Here is a 12,226-nt window from a genome sequence, read left to right as displayed (position 1 = left end):
TCTAACACGTTATTATATAGAACTGTTATACATAGAAAGAGTATATAAAAAGTTATTAGCGTATGCCGTGTGTTTGATGTCGTGTTGCTGAGCAGAAATACATTATCATGTTTCTCTTGGATCCTCAAAGATGCGTTGGATTTTCTCCTCAGCGTAAAGATTAAGAGCTTCATCTATCAATGCTTTCCATGTTCATTAGAGTTAGTTTCTGGAATAAATGTATAGGCTATAATCTGTTTTTTTTTTCACAGCTTTTTTTAAATGGCGGGTGCTGGTGTTTCGCGTGCGTTCGGCCAGTCAGCGTCGCTAATGTCACTGTAGTTCCTATAGCGCTGGTTTAGACCGACTCTGAAGTAGGAGTAAATTAGTTCCTCACAAAAGGAGTTCCTAGAGCTAAAATCGCTCCTAGTTCCTGCTCACGCAGACATGCGGGAACTTCCCGCAATAGTTCTAGGAACTATAAAAAGGTTCCTCCGGTGCGAAAGCCCGTCATGATAGATCTGTGGCCACTCACAGCAAAAGATGCTCCGACGGGTCTCCGGATCCACTTGGGCGGTTTCTTCAGAGGAGTGACGGTGCTCTGGGAGGCGGAGGGCTGAGGCAGCTGTAGCGGCGGCAGCGTCTTCCCCGTACCGAAAGGATCCATGTTTCCAAACGAGCTACTTAACTATTGACCCAAAGGACATCAGGAGCAACTGTGAGATCATCAATGTCCATGCTAGCTTATGAGAATGTGTGTATTCAGAGTTCAGTTGTACCTGATCGGCCTGTAAATGAATGGCATCATCATTGCTTCCTCCCATAATGGAGTAGATGCTGATATGGCCATCGAAGGCGGCGGCGGAGAGCACAGCTGGGTTCCTCGGGCACCACTGGATGTCAAAACACCACTGCGCACTGGTGGGCAGCTCGTACAGGACCTGACAGGAGACAGGAGGACATGCATGTCATACCGCTCTCAGTATCGGCGGGGCCACGGCGTTCTTCGAGTCTCACCTCAGCCGTGTTGGTGTTCCAGCACAGGATCCGGTTATCTTTCCCACAGCTCAGGAGCAGCTCTGGGTCTGCTACACTCCACGCTATGGACAAGATACCTCTGAAAGCACACACACACACACAGATAAGGGTTAGGGGTGTGTGATGTGTATCACCAACTATTTTTTAAATGGAATGATGTATGTTGCCAACTACTACCAATGAAAAGTAGCTTAAAGCCTGGTCAAAAAATGTCGCTGGATGATGTAATGTTGGCAGTTCACATCCATTTTCTCTCCTAATCCATGCTTACATATTGTAATTATAATGTAATATACAGCCAAATCTCCAATAAAGCTGTTATCATTTACTTATTTTTTGTCAGATAATGGAAAGAGTATGATATAGTGACTGACTACATGTTAACCAGCAATCTAAAAATGCTAGATTTGTTGAAAAAAAGTTCCTACACGGGTCTGAAAAGTTGCTAATCTAGTTGCTAATCTTTAAGACTTGCCACCATCTAATGGAGGTTTAATATTTAAAGTATTTTTTTTTTTATTGTATTTTTTCAAATTTCAATACTCAAAATATTATTTTTAAAATAATCTCATAGTATTTACACAATGCTGCTAAATGCTGCTTTAGATGCAGTTTCTGTGCAACTTTTGCAGTGCAAAAAAGGATATTGATTGGTAAAAGCCTATACTGTCTCGTTCTAATTAATTGATTAAATGTAAGAATTTTACATAACAGATGAACGCATAAATCTAATAAGGTTAAAACAATGCCCCTTGGAATCAATTTAAGGTGGCACAATATCACGCCTTAATGAAAAATGTAATTTCTGTCACTGCTGTGATCTGAGCACCGCACAGAATATGAAAAATATGAAAAGATTTTTGGTCAGTATGGCACAATATTGGTTTACATCTACCTTGTGTGGTTCTCCAGCACTTTGAGAGGCGAGGTGGCGAAGCGCAGGTCCCACATCTGTATGACGGGCATCCGGTCGTCTTCAGAGGCCAGCACCAGCTGAGTGGCCACCTCTGGGTTCCAGGACAGGCCAGAGCAGTGCATCTGAACCACAACACACACAACACACACACACACCGCTGCATGAACACCGACACGGTCTCAGATGACAACAGTAACAATGACATAGAAATACTATAGAAGTACCACAGATACTTTGTCATTAGTGAAGTACACACAAGTTATTAGGTATTATTAATGCAAATTCACCATTATTATTAGGAGGTTTAGTCAAATCAAGGCAGAGATGAATAACTGCACAAACCCTGTTGCTGTGGTCGCTGACTTTGATGATCAGGTCGTTCTTCCTCAGGTCCCAGACCGAAGCTTTTCCGCTGGGACTGGCCGAGGCCAGGATGTGCTGGACCTGCTTGTTCCACGCCACACAGCTGATGTCCTCCAGGGGCTAGAGGAACAAACAACAGTCAAACTGGACAGGGGTGCTTACAGTCCAGCACACGTCTCTATGATCTTTCCATCCCGAGATATATGGGTGTCACTTTATTCTGATGGTCCCTTTAACACATTCTGCTGACTATAAGCAACGTCGCACCTCCATGTCTACTAACTCTCTATTAATAGACTGGTAGGGTTAGGGTTAGATTAAGTTGACATGTAGTTGCAAAGTCACTTATAGTCAGTGTAATGTCTGTTGAGGAGCGTCACAATAAAGTGTTAACAGATATTAAGCAGAAAGTCTACTAATACTCTAATGAGAGTTTGTTCACATGTAGTTGCAAAGTTACTTATAGTCAACAGAATGTTCAAAAGGGACTATCAAAATAAAGTGTTACTGATATATGTAGGCTTCCTTTATTTGTTATTATTTTAGTGACAGTTGTTTCATCCACCAGGCACAAATCTGATCGCTTTGAAGAGAGATTTGGTTCAATCGTCTAACCCAGTGTTTCTCAGCCTTTTCATTCCAAGGGCCTCCATTGTGCACAACAATACTCAAAGGCTGTAACGCTGTAATGTACATCGCCTGAAATGGTTCGTTTTCAAACATTTTCATCTAATTTACAGAAACTAGTGTCCATTATAAATTGAGAATACATTTTTTTCCAGGATTCTCAGATTAGGATTCTCCCACGATTCTGAATAGACATCTAAAGTTACAAACTATCAGTTTGAGGGAATGATTCAACGACTCGCACATAAATACTTCTCTTGTTTCATTACTGGATGAATCAGCGTTTTTGAACGAATCTCTTGAACGAATGATTCAATGACAAAAAATTTCTAACAGTCGCTTGTCGCACCTTCTGGTGTAACGATGTAATCAACACAATTGTTATTTGAAGTGTCAAGTTACTTTCAAAAGGTGATTTACTCTATTTTGATCGCTACCATAAACATCAGTGTTTATATCCGAACTATAACCTTTTATCCCAGTTCTTCTGTAATAATCTGAGTTATTGTAAGACGAGACTGAAGAGACTGTTTGGTACGGTCATACCTAAACATGACAACTGCCTTCTGAATGTTCTTCAAGATTCCCACACTTTTAACTAATGAATTTGTGAGACTTTTTCCATTCGTTTGTAATTTGCTGGATAAGGACGTCTAAATATATTTTTACTCACAATTGCTACTCGATAAAATATTTTAGACCTGCATATTCAATATAAAAATGGCCAAGGCATTTTAAGATTCCTTTAATTTACATGACTTTTCCAAATCTAGACATCACTTTTTTAAATTAGGCTTCCTTCGTACATCTTGACCATCAAGACATGGGAACTCTGGTTCTTGAACCAGTTAAACTAGTTCAAAAAAAGTTTTTTAACCAGTGAACTAAACACTTGTTTTGATTTCTGAAACACCTAATGTTGCAACTTGGACACATCATCAGTGATAAAAAAAAATATGATAAAATGACACTTAAAAACACAAAACTTGCAAGTTTATCACTCTCCTGAGTGCACATGAGATCTGCACCTGTGTTTTGGGTCCTGGCGTCATTGGCGAGCTGAAGTTGTTCAAATCCCAGATGTAGATTTCGGACTCGTTTCCCCCGGAGGCCACAAGGTTTGGCTGAAGAAGAAAAACAGTCATGTACACTGATCGAAACACCACTTACTGTCATGGGCAAATAATTATTCTTGTACAAACTGACTCAAGTATGAGAACTTGGTCAGGGTCATTACCTGAAATGAGTTGACATCGAGGGCTCTCACTGGCCCCGAATGTTTCTCGCTCTGGGAAATGATCACTTCACTATCTCCAGCAATGACTTTGGAGGCGTCGTAGAGGATGATGTTGCCGTTCTCGCCTCCAGCGATGAGAACGCCTGATGGCAAGCCCTGGTCTTCAATGCCCTGCGGACCCCAGACTAGTTTGTGGTATCTGGAGACACAACACAAGGGTTACTACTGGGGTTCAAAACTAACCCCAAGCACTGAGATGAGAACAGAATTTGCTTTCCCCAACTGGCCCATAACTTTATTCGGAATTGCAACATTAAATTATTTATATAGATTTCTAGAAATTATATTCCCTCACTGACATAACAGAAAGCTAAAGAAAAAAAACATACTGACGACTTGTTTCAGGCAGTTCAGAATCGGTTCTTTTAGGAGATAATAACTTCATTTATCGGCATCTTTGATCTTTGAAATTTTGCAGACATTTTACATTCACAAACAGCTGTAAACACACTATATGAAAGGTAATATCTGAATAAGGGGCACTTTAACACATTTTCTTAATTCACTCCCCCATTGACAGGTGTGGCAAAGGTTTCTGGATCCTGGTTTCTGCACTGTTTAATAGGAATAGCTCATGAAAATCCCATCAACATTTACTCATTATCATTTTTAAACCTATATAACATTCTTGTTTCCATGGAAAACAAAATAAAGCGATTCACAGAAACTCAAAGGTGCTCTTTACCTTACAATGAAAGTAGAGCTGCACGATTAAATGTTAGAAGATCGTAATCTCGAATAAAACACCGGCTCGATCTTATTCCTAAATGACAGCGATTGCCCTGTGTCTATTAAACCTTTGACAAGTACAATCACAGCAAACATTCAGATCTGCAAAACGCTGATTCATCCAGTAATCAAACAAGTGAAGTATTAATGAGCGTGTCATTGAATCATTAACCGCGTTTCCATTACAGATTTGCGCAAAACTTTTGCGATTTTTTTCTAAATGTCGACAAAAAAGGATTGCGAAATGACGGCACTTCCATTAACCGTTTTTTTCCAAGCATTAATGGTAAGGAACGACCCTTATTATACTTGTGAGCGGCACATATGAGGAGTTTCTGGGTGTTTCTCCCTCATATCTACTCCGAGGTCTTGATTGTGGCATTTATTTGAGGTTTAGAATCCATTATTCCTGCAATTATTTTGTCTTTTATGAATTTAATAAAGAGCTCTGTCTCGTATTCTGTCCAAACACACCGCGTCATCTACGTCAGGTGACCTGTAAATGCGCAAAAACTGTTTCCATTGCAGTTTTGCGAAATATTTCTTTTTCGAATTGCCTGAAAAACCTCCTCATGCGAGCATGAAAACTTTTTTGCGATAAATGGGAGTTTTTGCGAAATTGACGTGTTTCCATTGGGCGTATTTTCTATTCGCAATTTCAATTTGCGCAATTTGAAGGGTAATGGAAACACGGCTATTCATCTTTCGATGAATCAACCATCATCCAAACCATTTTTTTTTTAATACTTCATTCAGATTCATTGAACATTTTAAACAGACTGCAGCAATTAACATTTGTAAGAACCTCTAGTAAATTACATGTTATTTTGTTTAGTTTGTCCGTTTAAAATCGTGGGAGAATCGTGATCTCTGTTTGAAACAAACAAACAAAAACAAAAAATCAGGATTCTCAATTTATCCAGAATCTTGCAGCTCTAAATGAAAGTGAATGGGCACTTACATTAAAGATTTATTTCAAGTCTTCCGAAGTCATACAAAATAAGTTGTAACAGGATTACATTAAAAGCAGTGTCTGACAGTGTCTGTGAGTGTGTCTGTCAGCACATGTTTTCAGTAAATCATTAGCACACAATGCGAGCTCAACTCAGTACCTGTGTGGAGAGGAGAAAGAGCCACATGACTTCATGGCTAAAGTGGGATCAGCCAGATCCAGTTCGAAGATCTCCAGTGATGCAGTGGTGCTGAAGGTGGCATCGAGCTGCTGGGCTGAGGTACCTGACAATTATTCATCAAGAAGAGTAATTACACCAAATAATCAGGGTTCCCAGACGGTTTGGCCAATGACTTTTCCATGTATTTTCCAGTTCCTTGTGATTAAGATCAGGTCACGACAATAAGGACTATTTGGGACGGGAAGAAACGTTGCTCGGGAGAGTTGATACTGTCACTTGCCCGATCGGGACAGTGCTGCATTTAACATTTGTGCGACGTGTTTTTAAGCATTGCCAAGCGCAAGAAAACACGAAAGAGAATGTGCGCACACATCTAGAAAGCCGCTTCTCAGACAGCGAGCGAATGCTGAACTGAGCTCTCTTTCACATCCGGTCTCAGCGAGTATCCTAGTAAACACAGTCTGTTAGGTCTTAAGTGGACGTAAACAGTTGAGAAATAAAACGCATGTGTATCAGTATATTGGGTCTGTGCAGCTCTTAAAGTGACAGCAGCCTAATAAACCTGCTGTGTTTTAATGTTAATCAAACAACAAAGCACAAAATCTCACATACTGCTCTTGACTGAATAACTTTTGTAACTTTAATAAGGATTAATCTATATTTAATTTATACAGTAAAGACTATGCAGTGATATATAACATTTATTTATTAATTTCCTCTACCTGTTAGACCTGAAAAACATGAAAAGCAGTGTTTATTTTATTTATATGCGTGTTCTATTGCTTGTATTTTCATTATTTGTTCTATTTTTTCACTGACAGATTACTTGTCTTTAACAATATTTGAAATTGATATGAGTTAGACTAGTAGTTTAAAGTGTCAGAACCTTGTTTATTAAGGTTATGGGTTAAAAACAACAGAGACTAGGCCTATTTTATTTATTACTTTTTTGTGGTGAAGCCAGTGAAAATTTTGTCAGGAAACTAAACGTTTGAACCACAGCCCTGACCGGCCAGTAAAGAATATCCTCAGCGTTGAGTCCTGACTATATAATGATCTTTAAGAATCAAAATCAAATCCAGAATCAATTCACTAATGATTCATTTAGACTGATTTGTGATCAATTTTTCCTGCAATGACTATGAAGCTATCATACAAAATTACATTATGATTAGTTATCATAATGAATCATATTTTATCATCATATTTGACTGTTAATGATCAACGGATCTATTAAGCATTTTGTGAAAGTGTAAATGAATGTTGTGTTCCTCTTTCACTGCTTAGCTGGTGCCAGTGAAATGTCCCATCATGTCAGCTGTCCCGTGTTGAACACCGTTACCTGCGGCCAGGTAGATGGGGTGCTGCTGCGCTGGACTCCAGGCCTGGATAGCGGTTCGGTTGATCTCTTTTAGCTTCATCCTGACATTAAAACAACAACACACATGTTATATGCAACGGTTACTTTAACAAATGTCACCATTTACAGTTGGTGTCCACATTTTCTAGGTAAGGAAAGGTAATAAGGATTGCTCTGTTTATTAGACTGTATCACTCAATGGGAGCAATCTCCTGAAAATAATGCAATTAAACATGAATAATTATTATGACAATAAACACGTGATATATTATAAAAGCAATAGTGCAAGAGCAGCTGGGACCTTGAAATGCCAACAAACCTAATGAGATAAAGCTGCTAAATAACTTAAGACATATCACAACTGGACAATTAAATAGGATTACGCTTAATTAGGGTTTCATTCTCAAACGCTGTCAGCATAAGAGGAGACAAGATCGCAGCAGACATGTGTTATTGAGTGAAACATGCAATCTACACCCGTAATGTCCATTTAAAGCAGATAATACTGTAGCAGAGAGGCTAATGCAGCAGTCTACAGAAGGATTTCTTCAGTTTTATAAGTGTTTACCTTCTGTTTTCGTGCTTCCAGCGGTCAAACACACAGATTCATCCACACACAAACACGAGCGTTGCAGTGAATTAGCAGAATAACTTTATAAGATGCGAGGGTTTGTGTGTTTTGTGTGAGACTTGCCCCGGCTGCAGATGGACTGTATTCCACGTCCCCACTGCTGTCCATCAACGTGGCACCGCAAGCCCCGCCCACTTCCGTGACGACTTCCGGCAACAGATCCCATTCCGGCGGAAGAGCTCTGTGTTGTCCTGTAAGTGTGTGTTTTGGTTTGTTTTTGACACCTGTGTGTGTTTGTACTTCTCAAATCTCACGTAGTGATGCTTTTAGCTGCTTCGGCGATTTTTAAGAATATGTTTGCATCTAGAAAGTTTAATCATATTCACTGTGGACAGACTGACAGTGCATAATCAGTCCATTTACACGCAGTACTGTGGCAGTGCCATGGCACAGTGATGGGATTATCACATGTTAAAGGATTAAGTTAGTTCACCCAGAAATGAAAATGCTGTCATTAATTACTCACCCTCATGTCGTTCCAAACCCGTAACACTTTCGTTCATCTGCGAAACACAAATGAAGATCTTTAAATGAAATCTGGGAGATTTCTGTCCCTCCATTGACAGCTACACAACTGCCACTTTGACGCTTCAAAAAGTTCATAAAGAGATCGTAAAACTAATCCATATGAATCGAGCGGTTTATATGATGCACAGATATAATTTAGGCTTTTATTAACATATTATTACCATTGATCAGCAAACAGAAACAAGCTCAGCAGAATCTGCTTGACACGAGAGAACAAACCCAATTGGTTCTGAGTTCTGAATAAGTGATTAACATTCATTTACCATGGTAATTTAAAGATGTTATTACATAGCACAGTATGTCTAAACAAAGTGGCAGTGATAGTTTTTTTGGTTGCACAAAACAGAAGTGATAGTGTAAGAACTAGTGTATAAGCATTTGTGCATAATGATAGTAAATGTAGAAGTGAAATTGCTGTTAAATCAAGCTGAATGCTTTTGAATAAAAAAAAGCCTTCAAAAAGACCATTTGAGAGAACAGAGTGTTGTCTAAATGTTAAGCTTAAGATGTGAAAGATTTACAGCATTTATATATTTAGATTTAAAGTTTATTAAACTATAAATCTACAAACAATGCCAACATTTTTACAAAATGGTCATTAAGTAGGCTAAATCTGCTTTAATATGGTTATAAGCCAATTGAGCCGTGACTATGTTCACAATATAGCAAGTGCCTTATTGCTTTTATTATGATTTGCAGTTACAGCATAAATTTATCACACTACACTTTTCGTTCATACGCATGCGATGCTTCAGACCACAAATGCAAGATCCGGTGAAAAGTTTCCCATTTCGCTGCGTTCCGAAGTTCAAGTTTGGTGAACTCTGACCTGCGAATTCGCTTCACCTGAACATGTGTGACCAGTAGAAGATCAATACGTCTGAATTAAAAGAACGATTTTTTTGCAATAAAATTGAGTAAATGTAATCTTTTTTTCATTTTGAGTGTATTATTATTTCTTATATGTTGAATTCATGTTTGTGACGTCAGAAATCTCGCATACTCAAAGTCTAGTGTGAGCGCAGCTTTATGCTAAGCAGAGATTCCCAACCTTTTTGATTCCAAGATTAGATCCCCTAATTTGAAAACCCTCTAATCTGATATCTAAAAAATAATTGCTCAGAAATATGAAGTTTAATGTTGTACAACTTAATTTTTTAGTGTGTTTAGTTTTTTTATTTATTAAGATTGTATGAATAAAACTGTATTTAAATCATTTTAAGACTTACTGGACCCCCCTAGTGTGCCCCGGACCCCTGGCTGAGAAGATATAGAGCCTGACATAACAGAATGCTCCTATCAAGCAAAAAATAATATATATATTATGCATTTTTCTTCATTATACTGTCAAGTGAACATCAAACATTTAGCAGTAGAATTCATCCAGTAAAAATCCAATGTAAAATATACAGCATGTTGTAACATTGCAGAATTTCTTCCTGGGTGGGGACCATATTTCTATAACAGTTAAAATGATTACTTGAATAACCTAATTTGAGCTTTCTTGTAATTTGTGTATCGTTTCTGCGTCAAGTAAATATGATTGTTATACCTTCAGATGGCTACAACAAAATAATTTCTTTCAGAGTACAAGTCCTGAAGCAGAGACTGTCAGACGGCATCACAGAAAGTAGAACATAGGGTTGAGTGGGGTAAGATGAGCCAGTGGGTAAGTTGAGACACCCTTGTATCTAGGCAACTGTGCATTGCTTTGTCATGTGACCAAACATTCTGAAGTTGCACAGCATATCCGGCTATCTGTAAATGAGAGAAACACAAAGGAGAAGTAAGTCTGTTTTACTTGGAAAGTTTTTTTTTTTTTTCCATGTCAAAGTTTATTATTCAGCTCTAAAATTATACAAAGAAAATTAGAGAAATGCAAAATAGAAGCATTTAGACTCGTGGCCTTAGACTCATGGACCACTGTAAATCATAAGATAATTTATCAAATGTATCATTTTTTTCATGATTTTTTAAAATAAGTCTCTTTTGCTCACCAAGGCTGCATTTATTTGATCAAAATACAGTAAAAACAGTAATATTGTGAAAATATTATTCCAATTGGTTTTCTATGTGAATATATAGTGAAGTGTAATTTATTCCTGTGATCAAAGCTGATTTTCAGCATCATTACTCCAGTCTTCTGATATGATGATTTGATGCTCAAGAAACATTTGTGATTATTATCAGTGTTGAAAACAGTTGTGCTGCTCCTGATACATCTTATAAAGGAGTCTTTGATGAATAGAGATTTCAAACAAACAACATTTGTGCAAATGTCTTCCAAGACAGCAACATAGTGTCGGCCCAGATCCGGCCCACATGTGATACGCGTGAAATCCACATGTGCCAGATGTGGCCCGGATCTGGGCCGACACTATGTTGCTGTAGTCACTTTTGATCCATTTAATGCATCCTTGCTGTATAAAACTATTTTAAAATAATCTTACTGACACCAACTTTTGATCGGTCGTGTATGTAATGTTAAAATGCAATTTAATATGCATGTCATGTTGTTGTCGAAACTAGGAAAGCTATCATGCCACGAAACTATATTCGAAAGACGGACTGGGGCTCGGTGACCTACGAGGAGCTGGAGAAAGCGTTCGTTGAAGTCAAGCGTGGGAAATCGATCAGAACAGTGGCGAAGGAACGGAAGATCGGCAGGTCCACCCTGCAGAGGTACATGAAGAAGGCTGAAGAAACGAGAGAGAAGACAGTCGGGTACAGAGGAACGGCAGAAGCCAAGAGGGTCTTGTCCGAGGAATCGGAGGAGGAGCTCGCAGAAAACATCAGGACGCTGGCTGAACGCACACACACTCTTACTCCAAAGAAATGCAGGGAAATGGCATTTGAATTTGCACAGAAGAACAACATTCCTGTGCCCAACAACTGGGGGGAGCAGAGGTTAGCAGGTAGGGTCTGTCCGGACCACTCTTGCAGTAAATCCACACACTCTTCTTGTGTTGCTGACTTCAGTTTGTGATTCCTGTAGGTCGAGATTGGCTCAATAGTTTCATAGCCCGCCACGATCTCTACCGGCACATAACTGAAGCAGCGTCTTTGGGAAGCCATGGACAGGTGACAGAGCTAAAGCATATCTGACGAGATTATGAACTGTTGACGGAGATCCTGCAGTCATGGAAAACTTCCAAAGGCTTGGAGATGTGGAAATTAATATAGTCAGTGAGCATTTATAAGCTCAACAATAATTCAGAAATTGCTCTTTGAGATGAAATGATCAAAACTAAAATGATTTTTAAAAATAGAAATGACTGTAGAATGACTGCGGAAGATTTAGAGCTCTTACGTCTAATAAAATACTTTATCCATTTTCTAGATCATCAGTTTCAGTCTCGTCAACCAAGACGAGGTCAAAGAGGAGAGTGGCGTTCCTGTCCCGGTTCATGACGCTTCAGAGGAGGAGAGCGCTGGAGTCTGTGCTTCAGACCGAGACCTGTTAAAGACTGACTTATTTCTTACATGATGTTATATATGGGGAAAAAAAAGTTTAAACATTTTGGTGCTTAATCTTGTTTCCTGTTGGTTTAAGGATATCTTTAAGAATATAAAGTACTGCAAAATTACTTGATCACACATTATTAAATTATTATTATTATCATCA

At 38.8% G+C, this 12,226-nt stretch overlaps 2 protein-coding genes across 9 annotated transcripts in view; one reads left to right on the top strand and one right to left on the bottom strand.

Moving 5' to 3' along the window:
* Positions 1-8,212, bottom strand: part of sec31a (SEC31 homolog A, COPII coat complex component) — a 27,555-nt gene extending 19,343 nt beyond the window's left edge. For 2 of the 7 annotated variants that reach the window (XM_084104239.1, XM_084104242.1), the window contains exons 1-10: positions 8,011-8,202; positions 7,425-7,504; positions 6,062-6,185; positions 4,161-4,359; positions 3,952-4,047; positions 2,276-2,416; positions 1,913-2,055; positions 997-1,096; positions 759-920; positions 515-667 (exon numbers count right to left, since the gene is read on the bottom strand). In XM_084104239.1, the coding sequence (XP_083960365.1) occupies positions 515-667; positions 759-920; positions 997-1,096; positions 1,913-2,055; positions 2,276-2,416; positions 3,952-4,047; positions 4,161-4,359; positions 6,062-6,185; positions 7,425-7,503 (1,197 nt within the window). In that variant the 5' untranslated portion in view covers position 7,504; positions 8,011-8,202. Of the gene's footprint in view, positions 1-514; positions 668-758; positions 921-996; positions 1,097-1,912; positions 2,056-2,275; positions 2,417-3,951; positions 4,048-4,160; positions 4,360-6,061; positions 6,186-7,424; positions 7,505-8,010 lie in introns of all 7 variants that reach the window. The other 5 variants (XM_084104238.1, XM_084104241.1, XM_084104243.1 and 2 more) reach the window with 4 other exon arrangements.
* Positions 8,213-12,226, top strand: LOC311076216 (uncharacterized protein). 2 transcript variants are annotated; one of them, XM_084104244.1, is made up of 5 exons: positions 8,213-8,266; positions 10,188-10,387; positions 11,131-11,516; positions 11,597-11,682; positions 11,942-12,226. In XM_084104244.1, the coding sequence occupies exons 3-5, from the start codon at positions 11,141-11,143 to the stop codon at positions 12,086-12,088; spliced, it is 609 nt and encodes a 202-aa protein (XP_083960370.1). In that variant the 5' UTR covers positions 8,213-8,266; positions 10,188-10,387; positions 11,131-11,140; the 3' UTR covers positions 12,089-12,226. The 2 variants fall into 2 exon arrangements, with proteins under 2 accessions (XP_083960370.1, XP_083960371.1); XM_084104245.1 differs by lacking the exons at positions 8,213-8,266; positions 10,188-10,387 and having other exon boundaries at positions 11,007-11,516.

This window comes from Abramis brama (genome assembly GCF_963993115.1).
Source record: "Abramis brama genome assembly, chromosome: 25".
NCBI lineage: Eukaryota > Metazoa > Chordata > Actinopteri > Cypriniformes > Leuciscidae > Abramis > Abramis brama.
This window is presented reverse-complemented; position numbering and strand designations above follow the sequence as displayed.

Coding starts and splice junctions, on each gene's coding strand:
- LOC311076216 (XM_084104244.1), top strand. CDS start 11,141: ATGCCACGAAACTATATTCGAAAGACGGACTGGGGCTCGGTGACCTAC. Junction 11,517..11,596: donor GGGGGAGCAGAGGTTAGCAG/GTAGGGTCTGTC, acceptor TGATTCCTGTAG/GTCGAGATTGGCTCAATAGT. Junction 11,683..11,941: donor CTTTGGGAAGCCATGGACAG/GTGACAGAGCTA, acceptor TCCATTTTCTAG/ATCATCAGTTTCAGTCTCGT.